The sequence below is a fragment of the Amphiura filiformis genome, chromosome 4 (genome assembly GCF_039555335.1).
Source record: "Amphiura filiformis chromosome 4, Afil_fr2py, whole genome shotgun sequence".
NCBI lineage: Eukaryota > Metazoa > Echinodermata > Ophiuroidea > Amphilepidida > Amphiuridae > Amphiura > Amphiura filiformis.
Window position 1 is genome coordinate 76,493,746 of NC_092631.1, and position 26,285 is coordinate 76,520,030.

At 37.3% G+C, this 26,285-nt stretch overlaps 1 protein-coding gene across 3 annotated transcripts; it reads right to left on the reverse strand.

The window, feature by feature from the left end:
- LOC140151422 (uncharacterized) lies at positions 1 to 26,265 on the reverse strand. Of its 3 annotated transcripts, none has more exons than XM_072173759.1 (4): positions 25,035 to 26,265; positions 20,958 to 21,053; positions 2,706 to 2,792; positions 1 to 336 (listed from the first exon to the last, which is right to left on the reverse strand). In XM_072173759.1, the coding sequence occupies exons 2-4, from the start codon at positions 21,024 to 21,026 to the stop codon at positions 106 to 108; spliced, it is 387 nt and encodes a 128-aa protein (XP_072029860.1). In that variant the 5' UTR covers positions 21,027 to 21,053; positions 25,035 to 26,265; the 3' UTR covers positions 1 to 105. The 3 variants fall into 3 exon arrangements, with proteins under 3 accessions (XP_072029860.1, XP_072029861.1, XP_072029859.1); XM_072173760.1 differs by lacking the exons at positions 1 to 336; positions 2,706 to 2,792 and adding exons at positions 4,725 to 8,479; positions 10,741 to 10,827; XM_072173758.1 differs by lacking the exons at positions 1 to 336; positions 2,706 to 2,792 and adding exons at positions 16,173 to 16,839; positions 19,334 to 19,420.
- Between the last annotated feature and the right edge of the window lie 20 nt (positions 26,266 to 26,285).

The window sequence follows — 26,285 nt, forward strand, 5'->3', positions numbered from 1 at the left end:
TTTTTCGCCGCCTTATCGTTCAAATGTATATATTGCGGCAATCACTTTTTCATCGCTAATAACTGGTATAATGCACCTGGTCGTTCAACATCTAAACATTAAATGTTATCGTGCAAATGTATATGTTGAGGCAATCACCTTTTCAGCGGCAGTACCAGACGCATGAGAAGTTTTCATATGAAATCCTCCTGAGGAAAGCATCTTAAAGATTTGAATTTGCCAGTATTCCACTGTGTTGTATCCTAATTCACATCGAAGCATGTGTTCATTTCGATTCACTTTTACATTCCCTCTTGGAAACATTTTATTTAGGACTGGTCCGATTTCATTTAAAATCTGGAACAAGTAAACAAAATATAATTAAATAATTAAAATGGAAGATTTTTTAAAAACAATTTTAAGTTAGCTGTAATTTGATTATATCTTAGATAAACGAAATACACATTACTATCGTCATTGCAAAGACATTGAAATGTTTACCAAGTATTCAATGGCACTGTGCATCGACTTCTCCGTAGTCCCATTACTCTGGCTATTATTACATTAATGCATTTAACTCTGATTTGTATTAACTTGTGTACAATTGATAAAATTCACATCTGATCTTTTCAGTCACCATACTCAATCTGTTTGTTAGCTTCCCAAGTGATATTTTCTACTCGGGCTTTCGCGATCAATAAACTGGTAGATTCCAAAATCAGAATTGTTCAGTAAGTGAGCCCTCATTATAATTATGCCCATATGTTGGATTCAATAATATACGTTTACTTTACTTTTGCTGACACTAATTATATAAACTTTTTTATGACAATTTATTAAATACTTTAATTGTGATAAAAATTAGTATAATTTCGAGTTCAACTTAATGCGTGTTGTGCATGGAACTTTTGACTCAGAAATATGGACGTTTAGATATCCATGCAGCTACGGGCACATAAACGTACAACACACATTCAACGTCATTCCATCGAACGCGATCATTACTATATATCATGCAACTTCAAGCATCAACAACAATCTACTGTCCCTTATCGGCAACGAAAAAATATAACCTGTTCTACAAAAACTGAAAATTTAATTTTAATAATAAATTTGTAGAAAATAGCAATCGCTTTTCCAATAACTCCACTTCGCATTGCGATGCGATGCTGTGATGCTTTTCAAACATCGCTGCATCGCTCATCACGCGATATTGCGATGTTTGAAAAGCATGAGGGGTCTGCATCTCCTTTTAAGGTAATTCCAGCCAATCACACGCATGCACGGCTGCGATATCGCAGCGCGATAGGGCTGTCTTTGTGGTGCTACTTGACTTGGCTGCCGCATGTGATACGGTGGATCACCGTATTCTATTGCAGCGGTTGAGCCAAGAATTTGGCATCATTGGTGATGCCTATAGAGTGTTCCAGTCATATCTTGAAAATCGCAGTAGTCAGGTCTTTGTGAAGGGATGCTATTCTGATAAGGTTCATCTGCCTTATGGTGTCCCCCAATAATCGTTCATTGGCCCGATATTGTTCACCTATTACACTCATGCCTTCGGGAACACGGCTTCCAATATCACCTCTATGATGATGATGTCCAGCTGATTACCACCTTTAATCCTGCCATCCAGGGTGATGCAGCTTGTGCCTTGTTCAAACTTTCCAACTGCATTCATGAGCTACAAGCTTGGCTCACCACTGAGTAACAAGCATAAGCTCAATATAGTTTTTTGCTGCCTCTTCTGATTATCACTACATTAATCTCAAACTTCTCACCCTTTATTTGGATGGGTTGGAGATCTCTGTATCTTCATCCATAAAGAATTTAGGGGTCACTTTTGACCATGACATGAAGACCCGGGCATGAAGATGTCCAGTTATGTTGCGCATTTGTCCAAAACTTTTAACTGGCAGATTGGCAATATTTGGAGGATTAGGCGGTTCCTCAGTTTTGATGCGTAAACCAATGCGGTTAGGACTCTTGTTCTGCCCAAGATTGATTACTGCTCCTCCTTGCTCCTCCTAATCATGCTAATGGCATCTCCCAGAAAAACCTCACCCGCCTGCAGCTTCTAAAGAAAAAGTGCGCCAGACTCATTTTCAGAGAACCAAAATATACTCATACTTCTCCTTTGCTTCATAGTCTGCACTGACTTCCAGTTGCTAAACGTGTCCAGTTCCGCACTCTCGTCCATGTTTATAAGGTTCTTGCTTCATCTACACCTGAATACCGGTCCTACATCCTGCACACCCGTCGGTCTGGGTACTCACTGCTCTCTACTGGTGCCACTTGCCTTTCCATTCCGAGATCCCACAAGTTGGCTGGTGACAGAGCATTTTCCATCATTGCCCTGGAATGGCTTGCCTTCCCACATTCGTGACTCTCCCAATTTCCAAACCTTCAAAAAGAACCTGAAAACTCACCTATTCACCTAACGTCCCCCCTGGATTTTTTCCTATTCCATAGCGCTTTGTTTCTTCATTTAGGTCTGTGTATTATTTATATTATAACATTTTCCAACTCCATCGCGGACCGAAATTTCCTCCGCGCGATGAGAGTTTTTTATATCATCGCAGCATCGCATCGCGCTGCGATGTGGAGTCAGGATCGGATTTGGAAGTTACGTTACAAAAGAACGCTACGCTCCTTGCGATTGCCTAGTATATGATATGGGCATAACTGTTCATTTTCTCATTTTATGTAAATCTTACAAGACTTACATGATCTTCGGCAAAAAATTTAGCTGTTGACAAACCGCCTGTAAATCCACTATTCGGAAACCGGAAACGAATGATGACAAAATCTTTCTGAAAAAAAAATACGTATGATGAAAATGGTGATGATAATTCGGTCAATTCAAAGTTAGACCAACGGTGGAAAATTGTGTATTTGAAATAGGCAAACAAAATAGTAAGGAACAAAAAATCAATAGAAAATAGAAAATCTTTCGTTGTAAAGTACTTGTGCATAGGCACATACACTAAGCCAAAAAAAGAAACTTACAATTTCAAGGTCATATCTTTTAAAATCCTGTCCATCAAAATGAACCAAAATTACACACAGGATTACTTCAATACTCTACTCTAAACACATGTCAGTAACCAAGCAGTTGTCCAACTGACACAACAGCAAAATGCCCTGATATGGAACAGCTTCAAAGTCAACTGATTCAGGGGATTCTTTAGTGGAAAGGTTAGTACGGGGATGTGCGGCAAATTCGTGTGTAGCATCTTCAAGCATATCATACCACATGTAGCAGTTGAAGCGTGTGATTTAAAAATCGATAGTAATCAAACCCTTCAGCATGTTCAGCATTTTCACAATCGCTACCAGCGTCCAGCTGTGAATAGCAACGTAGCAACAAAGTTGCCTTCAAGTTGAACTGTTTTGCGAGTTGACGCTAGTAAGATCGCTTTTCCAATAAGCGACGGAAGTTACGTCAAAAAAAACGCTACCCTCTAGCTTGCGATTTCCTGGTATGATAGCTTCAGATATTAACATTAGAGAAGAGGTGCTTTTTTTTCAAATTTATCACCAAAGGTTTGGAGCTAATTTTGGCCAATCTATGAACTACATTAATTATATTTTTGAACGAATTTACTTTCGGAGTTATGTTCCGATTCCCAGCCGCTCATCCCCACCCAATCCAAAGGATCAAGTATAAGAGAAATATATACATCATACGGTGTAGGTACGGGAGGTGCTGTTGTCACGCCAGTAACCTGGTGCGGGTGGGGGCTGGGTGCGTTTGGGGGTACTCGAATTACATTTTGACAGGGGTGTGCCGCTGGAAATCTGAAACCCCTACCCATTAGGGATTTGTTATCTTAAACGGGCTGACTTCTGACCAATTTTATTACTCAAATCGGGACCCATGTTTGAACTTTTTACTTTAAAAAAGCGGTGATTTGACAGTTTTTGATCAATTTTTCTCAAATCGGGACTCGTGTTTTAAAATAAAAAAAATCTGAGGAAAAACACTCTAAAATGAACCTGTTATTCTGCATCTGGTTTCCTAATCACCGAGCTATTGCGATTATTCTTGGCTTTTCTCCCAGCAGACTAATCACATCTTCATGGCTGGATAGGCGCACCTAAAAGTGGACGAACGAGGTTAAGTGCATATACCGATTTGCGGTATGTTGTAGTATTTCTAGTTCTACGGGAACTCGGTCGGTTTATCACATTGCAGCGGGTCACAATTGGTGCCTGAGTGAGTGGTCGAGCTTTCGTTAGTTTGATGTCTCCGGGGATGTCTCCGACGACAGCTCGAACACTTACACAGGGACCGGTTGCACCGGCACTGCGGCGGCGTATTACTCGTTAATTTGCACTACCATTGTTTCTAGAGCATGTAGAGTGACGGTTCAGCTACTTTCGTTTCACAATCCACGCTGAAGTAGTAAACACAGAGCATGACTCGACTGCCCGCTCCGGAGCCTGCTCGCTGTGTAATATCTTGTCACATTTGAAAACACATCTGCCTCCCACCACAAATGCTCGTCAAAAGTGTTGGAATACTTTTAATACTGTCCTAAATTACCTCCGATCAAAGTATTCTAGCCATCAATGTTGAATCCTATTATTTTGCTCACGGGCGCCTCTAATAGTGGCACCCAACATTTATTGGTGTGGATGGAAGGAGGGTTGGGATGTTAGCAAAGGGTTTAAGCTGGACATCTATGAAAACACAATTACAGCACGTTAAATATATTGGGGAAAGGCATATAATACAGGTTCAACGCTCTATTTTATTCAGAGTACTTCCAATATAAACACTTTTTATAGTACAAGGTGTCCATGAAAGAACTGTATGAGCTGTATCATCGGAAAGTTTTAGGTAGTTTAATGCCCGAATGAAACATGCCCGAATACTTTATGCATGTGCACAATAAAACAGCTTTCATTATGTTGAACATGGATCATTTCGTTCTTGAAATATAAGAATTGTAAGGAAATACCTAATTTTCAATCCGTTCCACGGATTCAAATATCAATTACTGATCTGTTGTACTAAGAACTATAGCATGAGGCAAGAGATGTTCCATAAAGGTGGAATGGATTTGAAATGAGTTGCGATTTTACCCCGGGATTTTACAAACTGTAACATCCCCTCGGATTTCACTTGGGATTTTACCAATTGTAACATCCCCTCGGATTTCACTTGGGATTTTACCAATTGTAACATCCCCTCGGATTTCACTTGGGATTTTACAAACTGTAACATCCCCTCGGATTTCACTTGGGATTTTACAAACTGTAACATCCCCTCGGATTTCACTTGGGATTTTACCAATTGTAACATCCCCTCGGATTTCACTTGGGATTTTACCAATTGTAACATCCCCTCGGACATTCACTTTGCCTCCAAATGCCCAAATGTGGTTAAATACCAGTCTTGTGCTTGCCACCTTCACCTACGGTTTCCTCTGTTAAAATGGGTGATCTTGATATACATTTTGGCACAATTTTCTTTGACTCCCAGGGGACCTCCCACCCCAGCATTGAACAGATACTGGTAAAATGACCGATTTCGATGTATCAAAATAAAGCATACAGTTTGAAAAATACCACTAAATTAAAAAGTACGAGGTATTTGGTCAAAATGCTATAGTTTACAGCTGAATCAACATCTTGTCCTCCCATAACTGTAAAACCACTGACGTGTGACCCTTAATAAAGCATCAGTGGCTGTTTTTGCGAGCCGAGTAAAAATGCAGCTGCGCGAAGTCAATTAAAATCAAAGCAACATGATTAACCACTTTCTTTACAGTAATCCATGCAGATATCAGCTCTCCTCAACATGGTATTCACACCAAGTCTTAAGAGAGACGTCCTGCATGGGGATGTTAACTTCTGCAATTATGTGTCTCTGGAGTTCACCAAGGTTTGCAGGAGGACTTGTGAAAACCTTCGATTTCAGATAGCCCCACAAGAAGAAATCCAGAGGTGTAAGGTCATGAGATCTTAAGGTGTTATGTCAATTACTGTAAAAAAAAGTGGTGAAACTGTGATTTTAATTGACTTCGCGCAACTGCATTTTTACACGGCTCACAAAAATAGCCACTGACTGGCCACAAAATGGTCACACGCCTGTGAGTTTTGACCAAATTTACTGAATTTTGATACACCATGTATATCGGCATAAATTTCTCGACTCGGCCACCCCCACGACGGGTAACGCGGCCCTACAGAACATCTTGTTCAGATACTTTTACAACGGGTGATTTTAACGTACATTTGCACAATTGTTGCCAATTGAATATGTTTCTAAAATCAAGTGCTAGCACACAACACTAGAATCGAAAACATAGCATCAACACTGAAAGTATAAAAAGAAGCTGCGTGTTCAGACAGTAGTCATTTTACTGACCACACTCTATTTTTATGCATAATCGTGCTGGACGTCGATCAATACACGTTGAAATTGACACAATGATATTCTGTGATACACCTTTTTGCTTAGAAATTCATTTTCTCGGTCAAATAAAAACAATAGTAGTAATTTTTTTCAGCAAAGTCAGATAAAACCATAGTGCTGCGCTTGGCAGTACTTAAACAAACCTGGAGTTAAAATTAGGCATGCAATTGTGTCTTTTTTGATTTCTACAGACCTGAACCTCACCCGTAAGCTTTTTATGGTGTTAAATTTTTAACGTTTCAAACTAATATAGTTCGCCAAAGAAACATCATATGGGTCTATATAGTATTGTTTTGTCAGAATATCCGTTTTTATTTCACAATTTTTCACTTGCGACTCAGTACTTTATTTCGAATACAACCAGTAGAAGTAATCGTTATTTCTATTGTGGCATGCAAAATCATCCATGGATATATTCACGCGTTGGTTTTGAACAAATTGAAAAACGGAACTGAAAAATGGTGCAATCAAACCCTGATTCTGACAAAACTATAATATATAGCCTCAGCCCCGTATGATGTGCTTTAGGAAGTTCGAAAATATCTTTCATTAGCAAATGAAAGGCTAAAAACGTTAACCCCCCAAAAAAGCTCACGAGCGAAGTTCAAGATTGTCAAAATCAAAATTCTTACACTAGACGGCTAAATTTCTCAACTTAGTTTATCACCGGGATTTGAAATAAAAAATATAATATCAAACATTTTTTTGATATTTACTGAAAGAATGAAAATTATTGCTTTTATTTGGCCGAGAAATTTTATTTTAAAGTGAAAAGGTGTAGCTCACAATTTCACTCTATTCAACACCGAATTCGATCGGCGCAGTGCCTAACTAAATGACTGAATGAGCCTTGTATAACAATAGACGAATCCAACGAGCCAATCCAACGAGGCTGGCGAAAGGTTGGAAGCCAGATCAAAACAGACGATTATCAATTACAAACAGGCCCGTACGCAGGATTTCATTTGGGGAGGGGTGCTGATTTTGAAAAAGTGTACTTTTTTCCAAGGGGGCGATATTGTGAAAAGAGGACTTTCTTCCCAAAATTTGGAAATTTTGTTGTCCAACAAAGCGGAAAAACCCTGATATTTTTGCTCGCTAGTATCGCAAATATTATTATGAAATTTTGGGACTTTTCCCAATTTTGAGCAGAAGGCAGCCCCCCCTGCGTACGGGCCTGATTATAAATATTGAAAACAACATACTTTCAGTAGAGTAGAGTTCGTTGTTGAACGGTTTTAGAATAACATAATTGCTTTGACAACACGTAACATATTTAGAACTGTTTGTGAAGATTTCGTGATTACAAACATGTTAATCCACAATTACGAAGTAAAAATGGCGATATTGCAATCAAGTTTTCCATGCAATCATCGATACAATCACCCCCACCCCCTTCCAAACAATTTGCGGATATGCATGTGGTTTGGACTTACATAATCATTAACGTCATATTTCACATTTTAGCTAAAAATTGCAATTTTCGCATTTGTTCCAGTTCATGTTATCGTCATATTTAACCACTTTAGCTTTTCATGGTAAAGCTTCGCATTAATTTTGTTCAACGAAACTATTCCGTGAGCGACAGACACACCACGCATTTCACTGTGTTTTAGAAATTTACACCAACTTCCAATATCAAACAGATATCCACGCCACTGGGTATAACACTCATGGTCGCTTCACATCCAAACATCTATGATATTTTGTTTGCATGATATCGTGCAAATGTATAGTGTTGCAGCAAACACTTTTCAGCGCTAGTATCCGGAATAACCATGATAACGCTCCTGGTCTCTCCACATCTAAACATCTATATACATGTAGTATTTTGTTTGCATGCTATCGTGCAAATGTATATGTTGAGGCAATCACTTTTTCAGCGGAAGTAGCAGAAGCATGAGAAGTTTTCATATGAAATCCTCTTGCGGAGATCATCTTAAAGATCTGAATTTGCCAGTATTCCACTTTGTCGTATCCTAATTCACATCGAAGCATGTGTTCATTTCGATTGAATCTTACATTCCCTCCTGGAAACATTTTATTTAGGACTGGTCCGATGTTATCTAAAATCTGGTACAAAGTAAACAAAATACAATTTCAAAATGGAAGAAATGCACAACTCCTTTAAGTTTTAAGTTAGCTGTAATTTGATTATATCCTAGATAAACGTAATACAATTTACTATCGTCATTCCAAAGACATTGAAAAGTATTCAGTGTTAATGTGCATGGCACTTTGACTACAGAAATATGGACGTTTAGATTTCCGGGCGTATAAACGCTTAACGCACGTTATTCCATCAAGCGAGATCGTGTCTAAATATCATGCAGCTCCATGCATCTAATGTCCCTGTAATATCGGCAACGAAAAAATATAACCTGTTCTACGGATCCGACCAACCCGAAAACTGACCATTTCCCGTAATAGAATTGAATTGAATACTGACCATTATTGTGAATTATGGATAATATAATACTTTTGTAGAAATTATGTTTGAAATATCTGATTATTTGGTTCTGTAATTAATACAGCCAAGTTAAAGAATAATTCTAGAATATGATTTTATTTATATCCTAAGCTTTTGATTTGATTTTGAAAGACTTGTTAAGACACCTAGTACCTGTATACGACTAAAATATTTTTGGGAAAAGCTTATAAGAACATTAGTTCATAGCGTCTAGAGCCCTTATCACACCAGCAATCGTAGCGCGCGATTAAGGTAACCCAGGGCAAGAAGAATTAGTATAAATGGGTAAAATGAGCATTTTTAGATTATTCTTTTATAAAATAATTTGCAATTTCAGCTTTAATTTGCTTCTGATTTGATTCAAATCGGACGTTTGGTTCTAAATCTGTGGGCGTTCAAAGATAATTAAGTGACGCAAAATGTGATCCTCTTCGTTTTTGCCTATGCAAAAAATGTATTGTATTTCTTATGTATTATATTGTTTTTACCCTGCGATATTTAAGGTTTTATCAATGAAAATTAATGAAACACGTTATATCATATAAAATCCAAAATGGCCGCCGTTTCCATAGCACCCAACATGTGCGGACCAATTTGGCATGGTTTTTGGAAGTCGATTACCTACTCTCTAAATGTGAAAGAGTGAAAAATCACTCAAAAAGAGTGAAATCTCACTCTTTCAAAGAGCCATCTGAGTGACAACTCTTTTAGAGTGAAGCTCACTCTCAAGAAAGAGTGAAAAAATTCACTCCGGAAAAGAGTGAATCAGAAAAGAGCATTTATTTATTTATTCATTCATTTAGGCCTATTTTATATACAAGAATATCACAGCAGTTCATAACAGCTACTATGTGCTTTAAATTGTTGTGAGGCTAGGCCCCAGGTTAGGGTAGGGCCCGGTCTAGGAATATTGAACTGGTCTAAAGCTTAAGCACATACACAATGTGTCGAACTTCAGTGTGGGATGAATGATGAAAAACTATGGATTTAGTGAAGCTAATAGTCAAATTGTTCAATGGTGAGTACACTCAGGTGTAGGACATAACACTTGGCAAATTCCATGTTTACGGTCACAGTCTGGAGAAGCGTGATGCGACGTAACCTACATAAGCTTACATATGCGTACATGTAAACCGGCACTGGGCCGGTAACAAACTGCTCACATATAACTTAAGCTTACTGCCGCCGTTGTCTCCAGACCAAGTGTATACTTGCTACGAGTTATGACCTACACATAAATGTAATCACCTTTGAGTATGCTGTCTAGTCTATTTCTTCATCAAATCCGCTTTCTTTTCGCCATTCATTCACACACTGTTCGCCATTTTGTTACACAAGTTCAACAAACATCGGCCGATTTTCGGCGCTTCTGATTGGCTTACAGTTCACTCCAAGAAAGAGTGAGATTTTGCGCCACTTTTGAGCGAGTGAGGCTCACTCGAAATCGCGAGTGAAATTATGTGTACTGTTTTCACTCTTTTAGAGCTAAAACCCACTCTTTTAGAGCTAACTTAAATTCACTCTGAAATTCAGAGTGGTTTTTCACTCTTTTACATTTAGAGAGTAGGGTAGTATGCTGACCAAATATAAAAGCCTTGGGTTAAATATTACCGAAAATCAACCTGATCTCGCTTGGGTTACCTTAAAGAAATAAAGTCGTGGATACGACGTGGCGTCATAGTTGCCTTTAAGTCAACTGGTTGCGATTTAATGCCAAACAAAATGAAATGAAAAGGGCATGCTAGCAACTTATCAATCAGATATCGGCATCGTCACAAAAGAACGCTACGCTCCTTGCGATTGTCTAGTAGGCCTATGTGATATGGGCATAACTGTTCATTTCCCCATTTTATGTAAATCTTACATGATCTTCGGAAAAAAATTTAGCTGTTGACAAACCACCTGTAAATCCACTATTTGGAAACCGGAAACGGACGATGACAAAATCTTTCTGAAAAAATTAAGTATGATAAATATGGTGATGATATTAATATGATGGTGATAACCCGGTCAATTCAGAGTTAGACCAAAGGTGGAAAATTTTAAGGTTAGAACGGGGATGTGCAGCAGATTCGGGTAGCACTTTCAAGCATATGTGACCGTCCACGGCGAATGACCCGTAAATTCCTCCCCGGTCAATTTTGTTTTATTTCGTGTTTAAAAATAAACATCATAAACTTAAAAATGGTATATCATTTGACTTCAAACGATATCCAGAAGCGGGGTTATGGTTTGTTAAACTTTGCTCCTTCAACAAAATTATAGCTTTTACGTTTTTACATGTGTCTCTTTTTCCACATTGCTGGCAATATATATCAAACAGTCATAATTGGCGGTCATTTCAAATCATCCCCAAGTCAACGAGGTTTAAGAAAGTTCTCTCATTGTTAATTGTTGGTTATGCATACCTATACAAAATACAATGCCTGGTAACCCACCACTTGAACAGGATTTAGCAAAAGCAAACAAAGACCAGAGCTATTAAAAGTTCTATAGCCGGCCATCTAAGGTAGAAGCTTATTATCCACTTCAACAATAGGATTATTGATTAGTTTTTGACAATCAAAATAAGACGGAAGTCGGGCCAGCTTAAGTTATCGATGAATACGACCTTCGTACACATTTTACACCGTAACACAGAATACAATTTAGGGAATTTACGGCTCGTTTGTGCTGCCGGGTCACATATCATAGTTGCTACATAGCGGTCAATCGCTTTTCCGATAAACGACGGAAGTTACGTCACAAAAAAGGCTACCCTCCTAATGTTCTATAATCTTTTTATGTATTTTGCAGGGCCCGTGTTAGACCAGCCCGTGTTCAGCTTCAGCTAAATCAGGTTACCCTGGGTAAACATGTTAAATAAATAAATAAATAAATAAATAAATAAATAAATAAATAAATAAATAAATAAATAAATAAATAAATAAATAAATAAATAAATAAATAAATAAATAAATAAATAAATAAATAAATAAATAAATAAATAAATAAATAAATAAATAAATAAATAAATAAATAAATAAATATATTTGGAATTAAAGCTAGATAAATTAAGAAGGTTGCTCTCAGTGTGGAGGAAAAGAGACCTGACATTATTATGGTAAATTTGATATTCAGACGATAAATCTTTAAATACCGGGGTAGAAAATGATGAATATCTCCCGTATTTTTTGCTTTCGTAAGGCTTGCACTTGATTATATGTGTTGAAAGAACATGATAGTAGTTAGCTTGCGAATTGACAAACAACCATGCATTTTGAAATCAAAAACTGACCAAAATTTAGATTTTATATGTGCAGAACAAAAAAAATGACAGCTGCTCTCATTCGTTAACAATCGGGGCAACAAAACATATAATGTCACAAGTGCAATGTATAGACCACTGGTGGAGACAGTTCAATGCAGATGACGTAGCAGGCTAACTGACATCTACAGAGGTCAGTCATCAGGCTATTGTCAATAGCCTTAGGCGGCGCGGATGTCCTTCGGCCCATTATGTGTCTCAAAACTATTAAACCGATCGGAATAAAATGTCCATGTGTGGCTGTTAAAGAACAAGTCGATTGGACCTACCATCATGGCGATTTCTGTCATGAAGATATCGGGGCGATGACACTGTCCGGGGCCCGCTCGCTGTTATCTTGTCACATTTGAAAACACATCTGCCTCCCATCAAAAATGCTCGTCAAAGTTTTGGAATACTTTTAATACTGTAAATCAGGTCCGCATTACCTCTGATCAATGTTGAATCCTACTATTTTGCTCACGGGCGCCTCTAGTGGCACCCAACATATTGGTGTGGATGGGAGGAGGAATGTTAGGAAAGGGTTTAAGCTGGACACCAATGAAAACACAATTACAGCACGTTAAATATATTGGGGAAAGGCATATAATACACGTTCAACGTTTTCCATAGCTCTATTTTATTCAGAGCACTTCCAATATAAACACTTTTTATAGTACAATGTGTCCTTGAAAGAACTGTATGAGCTGTATCATCGGAAAGTTTTAGGTAGTTTAATGCCCGAATGAAACATGCCCGAATATGTGGACCTGCATACTGCAGTTACTGTCCGTTTTCCTATACACAATACACAGTGCTCTCACCATTGACGCGTGACCTCTACAAATTATGTACGTTGGAAGAATGGGCACTTGCCTAGTTAACATCACTGTGTGAAAAATAACCAGCCAATATTTTAGCTATTCTCCAACCTAAAATTACAGCTAGGTTAGATGTTCAGAAATAGTCGCACTTTTGTAAAATATGAGTGAGGGCAAGGCATAGCTAGCCAACTCCCCGTGTTAATTGAATGGAGATTTGACTATTCTAAATAGGTTCTAGAAAATATAGTTTTGTTACATGTCCTAAATTTTTAGCTAATTTAGATGTTTGGAGAGGGTCGCACTTTTGTGTTTTAGGAAGGATATGTAAACGACAGATAACACCAAAAATATGAAGAAATTAGTTCCAAACCGTGTTAAGTCAACAATCATTATGTTGCTCATTTTGAAGAATGCTGGTTAACAAAAAGCAGGTCTTTGTCTCATTTCGTGAACAAAGGTACACATACCATTGTTTCCTTTCGTTTCCTTTATAATCGGTTACCCAACTGAAGCTATAATACCAGCTTTATTGCGATGTCGCACATTGAAAACAGACACTTGTGCACAACCAGAGAAGATCTGATTTAATCAGTTGAGCTGCTTCAATGAGTGTTATCTTGGTTTAATAGCTTTTAATGGGGTTTAAGTCCTGCAAAGGTCGAGATGAATTCTACTGTAGACATGACTGCATCATGGGTGACCCCGGTGTTTGCCTGCTGGTAGCATGTCTTGGGCTCAGGGATGTTCTTTTTCCATTCAGTTCTGTCCCTGTGCTTGTGTTCTGGTTCTTGGATATGATGGGTTAGACCTGACGTTGCTCCAGCTTTGGCCCCCAGATACCTTAATCTATTGTGTTTTGTCATTTTCTCTATTGTTATTATGTATATTTCCTTGATGCTTTTGATGTAATGTGCAATCATATAACCCATGTCTTAAATGATGTTTTTTATTGTATTGCTCTTGATGTAAGTTGTTGTAATGGGCACACGCCAGTGAGTTTACAGTTGTGGGAAGACAAGATGTTGATTCAGCTATCAACTCATTTATTTTGACCAAATACCTCAAACTTTTCAATCTAGTGGTATCCCAGCAAACACAAAAACGTTATAAAAACGTTTTAAATAAGTTATATTTTGGCTTTTGGTTTAGGTAAAAACGTTTTAATAACATTAAAATGTCGGGTTATATAAAGGTCATGATAACGTTTTAAAACGTTTTGTATGAAAACACACTGTAACAATATTTTTAAATGTTTTCAAAAATGTTATTGTAAACTATTTTTGCAAACATTTTGCCAAATATTGTGTCAATACTTAAATAACATTATGTTAAAATATTTGTATCCAGCAAACACAGAAATGTTCTTAAAATGTTTTTTTCAAAACCTTTAAATAACATTTAAATGTCGGGTGATATAAAGGTCATGAAAACGTTTTTAAAACGTTATTGAAAATATTTTGTCCAAACATTATTCGCAAAATGTTTTTTCAACCCCAAAATAACATTCTGTTTAGAATGTTTTGTGTCAAGTTTTCAAGAATGTTTTTGGAATGTTATTAAAACGTTTTTATACCCTTTATATAACCCGACATTTAAACGTTTTCTGCAAAACATTTTGTTTGCTGAGCAGTAGATTATCAAAAATGTTATTTAATGTTATAAAAACGTTTTATACCATTAATGTACCCTTTATATAACCCGACATTTAAACGTTTTCTGACAACCTTTTATAACCTTTTGCGAATGATGTCGACCACGTTTTGTGTTTGCTGGGATATTATTCAAACTGTATACTGAATTTTGAATCACCCTGTATTTCGGCATACATTTCTCGACTCGGGCACCCCCACGACGGGTAACGCAGCCGTACAGAACAACTTGTTCAGGTACTGTTATAACAGGTGATTTTAACATAATTGTTGACAATTGAATTTGTTTCAAAAATCAAGTGCTAGTACACAACACCAGAATCGAAAGCATATCATCAACACTGAAAGTATTAAAAGAAGCTACGTGTTCAGGCGGTACTCATTCACTCAGAACGTTACTGACCACCCTCTATTGGTATGCATAATCGTAATGGAAGTCGATGGATACACGTTTGGAAATATCTTTCATTAGCGAATTATATCATTTTGAAAGGCTACCAAGTTGACCCCAAAAAATCTCACGGGCGAAGTTCAGGATTGTCAAAATCAAAAATCTTACACTAGACGGCTAAATTATGTACTTATGAGTGCTAATTAATCTACGCTATGGAGGCATTTTAACAATACCCTCATTCTAGTAGAAAAAGGTAATTGAACTTTGCACATAGGGTCAAGTTCAAAATAACTCAGACCTGTTCAAAATCCATTGTAATCCTCTGGTAATAAGGATTCAGAAAAAGTATACTTTGACCTTTCTATGATGTACGGTTATGGAGTTATGGGCAAAAGAGTACCAGTGTGACGTCATAGGTCCAATTTTGCCAGAAATTAGAAAAAGAATAGTTTCAACTATCTTGGGTGCTTTCTTATCCAGGTAACACAACAATTTGTCAAGGTCAAAATGATTCAATACGAATTGAGTCAATGCAACTCGATGGGTATTGTCGATTTTGATGTGATACTGAGGTAAAACATTATACAATAGCGCAAACTATTACTTTTCTGATTTATCATGGGCAATCCAATAATAATATATAGGACCGTTTTTAACAAAATCGGAGCATTTTTCAATTTTGCTCCCTGTGGTGCCAAAATTAGATCTATGACGTCAGAATGTTACTTTTCCCCTCATATCTCCATAACCATACATCGTAGATAGGTCACACTATACTTTTTTATGAATCTTTATCACTAGAGGAATACATTGAGTGTGTTTTGAACCAAGTTTGAGCAATTTTGAACTTGACCCCTGTGTAAAAGTTCAACGACCTTATTCCACCAAATAAGGGTGCTGTTGAAATGCCTCCATATAGCCTATAATGATCAGCGCTGTAAATACTCTATCTCTGCCAAATATAGCAAATTTAACATAATTTGCACAATTACGGGAATTTATGGGACTAACGTAATGTTGCGGCATTCACATTTTCAGCGCTAGTATCCGGTATAACGTTGATGGGGAAATCCCCTCCCCCAAATTGTCGACGCAATCATGTATTCCATGCCATGCAATCATCGATACAACCCCCCCCCAAGTCCGAACAACTTACGGACATGCGTGTGGTTTGGACATAATCATCAACGTCATATTTCCCCATATTTCACATTTTTAACTTAAAAAATTGCAAATTTTCGCATTTGTTCCAGTTCATGTTAACGTCATATTTAACCACTTTAGCTTTTCATGGTAAAGGTTCGCATAATTTTGTTCCACGAAACTATTCCGTGAGCGACAGACACACCACACCATTTACTTTGTTTTAGAAATTTACACCAACTTCCAATATCAAACAGAAATCTACGCCACTGGGTATAACACTCATGGTCGCTCCACATCTAAACATCTATGATATTTTGTATGTTATCGCGCAAATTCATATGTTGCGGCAATCACCTTTTCAGCGCTTAGTGTTTCTGGTATAACGCCCCTGGTCTCTCCACATCGAACATCTATATGATACTTTGTTTGCATGCTATCGTGCAAATGTATATGTTGAGGCAATCACTTTTTCAGCGGAAGTAGCAGAAGCATGAGAAGTTTTCATATGAAATCCTCTTGCGGAGATCATCTTAAAGATCTGAATTTGCCAGTATTCCACTTTGTCGTATCCTAATTCACATCGAAGCATGTGTTCATTTCGATTGAATCTTACATTCCCTCGTGGAAACATTTTATTTAGGACTGGTCCGATGTCATCTAAAATCTGGTACAAAGTAAATAAAATACAGTTTCAAAAATTTTTGAGTTTGTTGTTATTTCATTATATCCTAGATAAACGTAATACACATTAGGCATTGAAATGTGTAATTAGTATTCAGTGTGGCACTTACTACAGAAATATGGACGTTTAGATGTCCCTGCATGTCCGGGCGTATAAACGCATAACGCCCGCGGCCCGTCATTCCATCAAGCGAGCCTGAGATCATGGCTAAATATCATGCAACTCCATGCTTCAACAAAAATCTACTAAAATATAACTTGTTCTTCGGGTTCGACCAATCCGAAAACTGAAAATTTCCCGTAATAGTAAATGAATCGAATACTGACTATTATTGAGAATTATGGAAAATACTTCTGTAGAAAATATGTTTAAAATAAGCGATTATTTGGTTCTGTAACTAATACAGCCAAGGTTAAGAATAATTCTAGAATATGTTTTCTTTATATCCTAAGCATTTTTGAAAGGCTTGTTAAACACCTATAACCGACTAAACATTTCGTTTTGGGAAAAGCTTAGAGGACATTAGTTTATATTAGGGACCGTTCATAAATACTTTGGTGGGGGGGACTGGGCATTTGGAATTTTTGGAGTCAAAACTTTTTTGACCCCCCTCCAGAGAACATAAAACTTTTTTGACCCCGCTCTTTAGACATACAAAACTTTTTTTGACCCCCCCCTTTTCCAAGAGGTTACAAAACAGTCTGGGGAGGGGGGCTACTCCATTTGTGCACACTCAGTCACAATTATAGGCCTACATGTTTGTTCATACATTTATTTATAATAGGCCTGTTTCCTAAAAACATTAAAGTTGAAGGTGTTTCTCACATTCTGTGACTTGTATGAAGTTTAATTTCAATTTATGCATTCTAATGTTTTGAAAATTATGTTTCATTCTTATAACCAATAATTAAATAAATAAAAGTAACACAAAAAAGAGAAGTTGACAGTGGCGTAGCTAGGGCTTGTGGCACCCAGGGCTACGGATAGGTGTCGCTCCCGATTCTCGAAATAATTATTGCGCCCAGAGCACAAATAGGGCCTACCACTCATTAATTTTGGTTATACTGAAGTTGAATATCAGTCTTAAATTGATCTTTCAAATGACTGTGTCCTGAAATGCGCGCGAAGCGCGCGAAAATTTTCACTTTCATCGTTTAGAGGGGCGCAGAATCGATGCTGAATTGGTCAATTTGGCGTCCCCTAAGATAAGAGTGGCGCCCAGGGCACATGCTCCCACCTGCCCCCCGTCACTATGCCACTGGAAATTGAGAGCGACATCTGGGCACATGCTCAAGATTTTTAATATTAATACTTAAGACTTGTTTATCAGGGGCGTAGCCAGCTTTCTTGATATGGGGGAAAAATATAAATTTCGGGGCAAGGACAAAAAAAATACTGGTTGCATCATTTTGACCCGGCGCGGTATACATAGGCCTATACCTTTTCTTATAACGACTGTAGAATACATGTAAAGTCTTTGAGATTCCAAAAAGGCTTTAATGGGATACCGGTAATCCAAAATTCATAATCGGGGTAAAAAAGGGCTTTATTGGTACATATGCTCGCGTAGCGCGCAAAAATTTTGTATGCTCTTGTTATTTTGGTATTTTCTTGTTTAAAACTTTTTGCCCCCCCTCCTTTAGTAACCAAAACTTTTTGGCCCCCCCCTTTGTGCAACTCAAAACTTTTTGTGTCCCCACACACTTTGCCCAGTCCCCCCACCAAAGTATTTATGAACGGTCCCTTATAACGTCTAGAGAGCAATAGTAGCGCGCGATTACAGAAATCGCTATTATTGCTACCAGCCCGGCGCTAAGTCGTGGATACGACGTGGCGTCAAAGTTGCCGTAAGTCAACTGGTTGCGATTTAATGCTAAACAAAATGAAATGAAAAGGGCATGCTAGCGGCTTAACTTTTTTTGCTTGCCCTCCAGCGGGAATTTTGGGGTGGGTCGGTGATAGCTGATTTATTTCTCAACCACACCTGTTATTTAATTATGTTTATTTGTAGCGTTAAAATACCCTAACAATTAAGTTTCCGACGATACAGTTTTTTCAGGGACACCCTGTACACCATAGAAATTGATTCAATTCGAACGACTTACAGGCATCAGATGCCAAGTTTTTGGAAACGTTGATGCATGAATGGATAGTTATAAATGTTATGAGTTTACAGTAATGACTTTCTTATGAAAAATATTGTTGCCCAAATTTAGCTTTGAAATGAAATTTAGACACAAAAGGTAATAAAAAAAAACATTAAAATTATAAATTAAAAACTATTTTTTTAAGGGCCGACCCTGATTTTGGCCAATTTTGGGTCGGTCTGTGGATGGCAAGCAAACATTTTTTTGGCCGTGTTGATCAGATATCGGCAATCACTATTCCAATAAGAGACGGAAATTACGCTCCTTGCGATTGCCTAGTATATGATATAGGCATAACTGTTCATTTTCCCATTTTATGTAAATCTTACATGATCTTCGGCAAAAAATTTAGCTGTTGACAAACCACCTGAAAATCCACTATTTGGAAACCGGAAACGGACGATGACAAAATCTTTCTGAAAAAATTAAGTAGGATAAATATGGTGATGATATTAATATGATGGTGATTACTAAATTGAGTGATTTGAAATAGTCAAACAAAATGACTAAATAAGGAGAAAAATCAATAGAAACTAGTGGCAAATGGTGGTCATAGACCACAAACCTAGCTGGGCGTGTTGGTATAATATTTCGTTAAATAGTTTGTGACCTATTCACATTTCGGCATTTGATTAAAGATTTCAATTCTACATGATCTTCTTTTGGCTATACCTTAGTCAAGGAATAAAGTGTAAGTCAGGCCTGGTGTAAGTCACAACTTGCTTTCCATGTGTTACATGTGTGTCGCTTTGTTTCGCTGCATGTATTTATTTTTATAGTGTTTCGTATTCTAAGTTTTGTATAATAGAGGCAACCTTATCAGGCCTTTTGCTTTCAGCACATCTCATTTCGGGTTCTCTTTGTATCATACAATTAAATCCAAATGAATAAGATGATGAATGTTTAAGGGTTCGGTCACCCACCTCTGCACACTCTATTTGTGGGACAAGGGAGCATGTCAGACACACCAAATTGTAAACTGAAAACGAGGAATATCCTTCTGATATCAAGTAATTTAAATATGTTGAAATTCGCGATATAATACAAATTTTATGACAAATTATTAAAAATTGGCATTTTGACATTTAACAGTCCTTAAGGGGGTACTACACCCTTGTGGTAAATTGTGACTATTTTGCATTTTCTCAAAAATAATAACACACTGGTAACAAAAGTTATGTATATTATTGGGGCAAGGAATCCAATTACTACACTGAAATTTCAGTGACTCAACACAAGCGGTTCAGTATATGATAAAAAATGAGGTACATCCTAGCGGTACCTTATTTCTTATCATAAATAACGAACCGCTTGTCTTAGGTTATACTGAAATTCCAGTGTAGTAATTGGATTCCTTGCCCCTATAATATACATAACTTTTGTTATCACTGTCTTATTAGTTTTTGAGAAAAATGCAAAAATAGGCAAAAATTTATCGAGGGGTGTAGTACCCCCTTAAAGTAAATCTAGCTATACATTTTGAACGAAATTCCAGGATATTTAGTATATTTTCGGGTCTCTTTGTCGGTTTATCGTCGAATTTAGTATACTTTTGGCATGCGCGTATTTTTTTTTGGGGGGGGGGGCTTTGGGGGCGCCAGCCCCGGGGCAAAGAAGGGGCGGCAAAAACGAAGGGGCGGTGGAAGAAGAAGGGGCGGCAAAAACAGGGGCGGCAAAAACGAATGGGGCGGCAAAATGAATTAGCAAATAAAAAAGTTTTTTTTGCTCTTCACTTTTTCAAACGCCCGTGAAAAAAATTGGGTCAACCTTTTCGGGCTGTTAAAGAAGGGGCGGGAAAATTGTTTCTTCTTCAGCCCCCCGGGGTTGGGGCGGCCACGGTACGCCACTGTTTGGGGTTACGTTTTAGATTCCCAGCCGCACATCCCCAGTCCCCACCCAATGCAAATCAAGATCAGGACCCTCGGGATCAAGTAGTAACAGAAATACACTTACATCATACGGTGCAGGTGCGGGAGGTGCAGCCACGCCAGGGTAAGCTGGTGGTGGTCCTGAATCTGCCATATTGAAGATTTTTGAAATATTTTATACCTGACACAAAGCAATGGTGAAAAGCATTTTGTCACACAACTCTCAGTTTAAAAAATAACCTGTATTTCAAAATAAGGAATCATCTTTGTATACTACCGGTATCTGAGATTATAAGTATACCTGTTTTAGGTACTATGTAATGGAATATAAACTACTCACATAAAGAAAGTCCGCACTCGTTAGCTCCAATGTGGTACCAAATTTGCTACCAAACACTCTAAATACACAGAGATTGATATCACAACCTTTGAAAATGCACCAAATTTCATATACTGGTATCAATCGTTGTCAATTTAGAGTGTTTGGTAGCAAAGTTGGTATCAAATTGGAGCTAACAAGATTTTGCGCACGACCATATCAATCAAATCAAGTGTAGGACGGATAACCAGGGATGCAAATTGTGTGGGAGCGGGGAGCACCGCTCCTAGGAAATGAGAGTCAAAATTGAGGAAATAATGCCATGGGAAGAAATCAAGAAAAAAGAAAAAGAGAATAAAAATCCCTTTAAAAGGGAGTACCCAGGCCGTACGGAGGTCACATGACTGCACAACCCCCCCCCCGGACTGCCCCACCTTGGCTCCACATAGTTGCAAAGATGTAGGCAGTGTATGCAGTAAGCCTATATAAAACACAGGTCTTCTGATCAGTCAAGAACTTAGAAGGTGGTGATTCAACCAAAGAACTAGTACTCCACAACTGAGCTATGATTGCTGAATAAGTATATGAACTACCTGTATGCTACTACTGGCCATACTGGTACTACATGTAGCCCTCTGACTGCAGTCAGAGAACATCAATCCCCATTATGCCAATATGTTTGTATATAAATGTATATGAATGCATGTGGTGTTACTATGCTATAGAACATTTGGCTCAGAGGTCACAGCTAGGATATCAATTTAAAGTAAATGATTTGGTACATGAAGATCAATCAAAACTAATTATGAACTTGAGATGGCCAGATTTAGTGACCTTCTCTGTCAAACATTGCACAGATTCTCATGTTGAGTATCTGTGATTTTTGTGAGTGAGAATGTTTCACTGGCAAATGCTTAATCAATGCTTAATTATTTTGATAAAAGTAGGCCTATATCAAACAGTCTAACTTGCATGATGGGAGCAGGAGGATTTTTTACAATTAATTTAGTGTCCGATTATAATAGCAGACTTTAATAGTAGTAGTTTAATGGTTCCTTCTAATTCAGTCTGTGATGAGAACAACAATGCAATTCAAATCATAGATGTTTAAGAAGTGTGACCTCAGACCAGCCAGCCAGCTAGCCAAGTTCATGAATTAGTGGCCATGGCCATTCACCGGTCAACTTTCATATTGCAACATCATCCCTATAATGTCAAAAAATAACTTCATAGGCTACAGAACAGCTGTACGAATAATTGTCATGGGGACTTGAATGAGGTTAATATTCCATCCATTCCCTGGGTAAAGTCAAGCACTACTGAATATAGTTTTATGAATTTTGTCATGGGGAGTGAGGTTAGTTTTTTAGTAGCCTGCAGATCCATTAGATACTCTGCATTATCCTGTAAAATAATTTTAATGAGGACGAAGCAAATGCATTTGGCTACTTCGTTTCAATGTAGCCAATTTGGGTTCAAAGGACAAGGTCTAAACTGAATGTAATATCACCAGGCTGAAGCCTGGGTGAAAAAAAGGAGGGAGAGAGAAGAAAAGAAAAGGGGAGATGAGAAGAAGGGGGTGGGGAGAGGAAATAAAAAGAAGAGGAGTGAGGTACAGAATAATAGGGTAGGGCTGTGAGGCAGTGAAGCTACTGAATGGAAGAGAGGAAATGTTTACAGACACTGGTTGTGCAAAACTTAGAGGAATTCACATTATTGTTCAAGAAATTAGAGAAAAAAAGAGGAAGGTGTTAGTGTTAGAATATGGAAATGGGATATGAGGAAATTTAATGTAATTTAACAGGAAAAAAGAAGTTGGATGAAGGCAGGTGGAAACAGGGCACATATCTGAGGAAATTTACTGAGAGGCGGCAATCATATCTGAGGAAATAAATATAGAGGCAGCCATGAGGATTTTATGGGAACAAAAGTCATGAAGGAATCAATACTAATGCCACTGATAAGAAGACAAACTGGAAAATTTTTGGGAAATTTAAAAAGAAGAACCTATATTTTCCCTCATACCTTTTTCGGAAGCTCGAAAACTTAACATAGAGTCGCTCTAAAAATACACGCTATGTTAAAATTCTCATCTTTTGAAGTGCAGAATAAAGCTATTTTATGCATGGTATTATTGAGGAAATTTTGAGCCTAAAACCTTGCTCCTGAGGAAGAAATCACAATTTGCACCCCTGCGGATAACATAAACGGACTGTGGTAAATCAAAACAGCAACAGTAACAGTAACAGCTAGTAACACCAACGCTTAAATTATTGTAACCATGGTAATCATGGCAATGAGAACAAAATTCCGAACCCAAAAGATCTTAAATTTGAGTACAATTACGGTTTTTGGGGGTTTTTTTTCAGAATATCCTTTCTTTTCCTTGCTCTTTTTCTTCAATTTAATATGTTTCTTTCTCTTTTCCCCGTACAGGCCAGTTATATAAGCTATGAGCGAGCATGTCTTGAGCAATTGGCTTGAGCCCGAGCCTTTCACAACTTTAGATGTGTAACTTACATTCCCGCTCTAAAATGTGGTTCTTTTAAAAATATGTGCGTCCATCATGTTTCATTCAATGGGGCTACTTTTTTGGTGTTTATAGACGTTCAAGGTGTTTATAGACGTTGAAAACAATTGTTAGATAAAAGAGCTCATAACCCGTGACAGACCTATTATAAGGCCGAGTAAAAAAAAAACATGTTTCTCGTCCGCGCCCTCCTCATTTTTTGAAGATTTTTCAAATTTCTTTTCATTTTGTAAACTTTCAGTTATAACTTGTTGAAAAAGATGTTTCAGAAGTTGAAACTTATTTTACGGCTTTGTAAATGCATAATACATGATTTAAGAAGAGTTTTGTGATCACTATTGGGTCTACCTCTCAAAACAATAAAATAAAAAGGGCCTCCTCCTTTTTCTCATATATCAATCTGTATGTCAAATACCCGAAATATGGTGCCAAATACAGGTATTTAGCGTCGTTTTCCAATAAAAAATAGAAAATAAAAAGGCACTCATTCTCCTAATTTTTAAAAACCCGGACGAGAAACATGTTTTTATTTTTACTTGGCCTAATGAAACATATTAAAAAGGGCTTTCATTGTAATAACTGTTTATTCAAAACCGCCTTAAACAATAGCTAAAAACATCTAGAAACACCAGTACCAGAGTGAACAAGATTCCTGATAGGAATTGAAATATTTCTGAGTGAGTAGTATCATTTTATTGGATCTGAAAAAGAACCTTTATCAATCTTATCGTAGGTATAGTTCCGTTGATACACCGCAGAACCATAGAATAGGTTAAACATATTCATTAAACCTGATCAATTATGCTGTTGACCTGAGTTGGGAAAATACACAGGCTGCATACAACACAAACCGAGTACATGGAATATGCCAAGGCCATGCACACAATATCCGATGATTCAATTCACATTTAAAACCATTTGTAAATTCGGCATCCCTGCTAGAAATGTTGTTTACATGTGACTTTTGAATTATTATTTAAATTCTTTTTTACTCAATTCGTATAAAAATTGAAACACAATTGTATCTAGTTTTACAAACCAGTAACGAAGTGCAAAATAATGTGAAATACTTGAATTTTTTTATTGCCCAAAACTAATGAGAAAAAGAACTTCTGAAAATAAGAGGCAACCCACAACACAATGTATATATTTTATATATATTTGATATATCGTATCGGTACATGTACTTCATTCTAGGACGTCTCAGACTGAAGCCGGGACTGAAAGCTAGTCAGTGAAAAAGGTTTACACATGCAATCATGTATACAAACATAAATCATCAAATATATAAAATATTCGTGTCATCTACTCACCACAGAATATGAATCGTCAAAACATGGAAAAAACTACGCTATCAAGATAAGAAGATTTTCTTTTCTGCTAGCTTCGTTGCTAGCTTTATACCATCATACATTTTGTGTTTGTGTACATGTACATAATGCGCATTGCGTGGTGACCTCTGTGCCACACTGGGATGTCAGCCCGTTGAAGTAAGAAATGTTAGCAGACGACATGAGAAGCAAAGAGTATGGTGTACCATAAGGGACAAACAAAATTGAATAATTTTTTTTGCAAACTTCAATTTTGCAAACTTACAATAAATTTTGCAAACGTCTCAAAATTGAAAGCTAGTGGAAATACATGTACATTTAATATACAACCATGTATATACACAATATCGCTCAATTCCCTAGCAAACGATTTTTGGCGCATATGATCGGGCATATGATTTGACCTATATTACGCCCCAAAAAGGTGTTTTTGCTGCATGCGCTCGCATTACAAGATGTGTGTGTGTGTGGGGGGGGGGTTTGGCAAAGATTTTAGCATGTCAATAGGGGGAGGTTTTTTCAAAAGGGGGATGTTTGGGCCTAGCCCAACGGGGTTTTTGGCAGACCATTTGAGAATTCTTCACCCGGGTACATTTAAATATTGTACAAGTGATCAATGTACAAGTGATCAATGATGATTGTTCACTTTCAAACTCTTACTTTCATCACGGGTTTTAGGCATACTTAACTCATGAAGACAAATCACTTCTAATAATGCAGTAAATTTATTGACATGTAAAAAAGTACATGATGAATATGTTACATTGTAAATTCAAAAGTCAGGAAGTGCTTGTGAATGACCAATTTTATGGAATTCATTGCGAAATTCAATAAAAAAGCTTAAGAACGACTCATTCTGTGAAGTATTTCAAAGCATATATAGTGAAGCATTTTGTTACAAAGATGACTTGATTTCAAAATATGAACATTGTGTATTAGTTTGACTGTTCAGGTTCGTTCATATTTAGTGCTTATGACACGCCCGGAATGTTATTAATATGATTGGTATAGGACTTATAACGAAGTACAATAATTTGCAATCCTAATTAATTTGATATGATTTTAAATATCTTTCGATATTTGTACATTAACATATCAAACAATTCAACCTATGGCTGCAATTTAAAACAAAGAATAGTGACTACTTGGGGGTGGTGCAATAATTATGTGTACCCCCGGGGTGGTGAATTATAGGGGGGGGGGGGGCAAAGATTTTTTGCCAGGGCAAAAGGG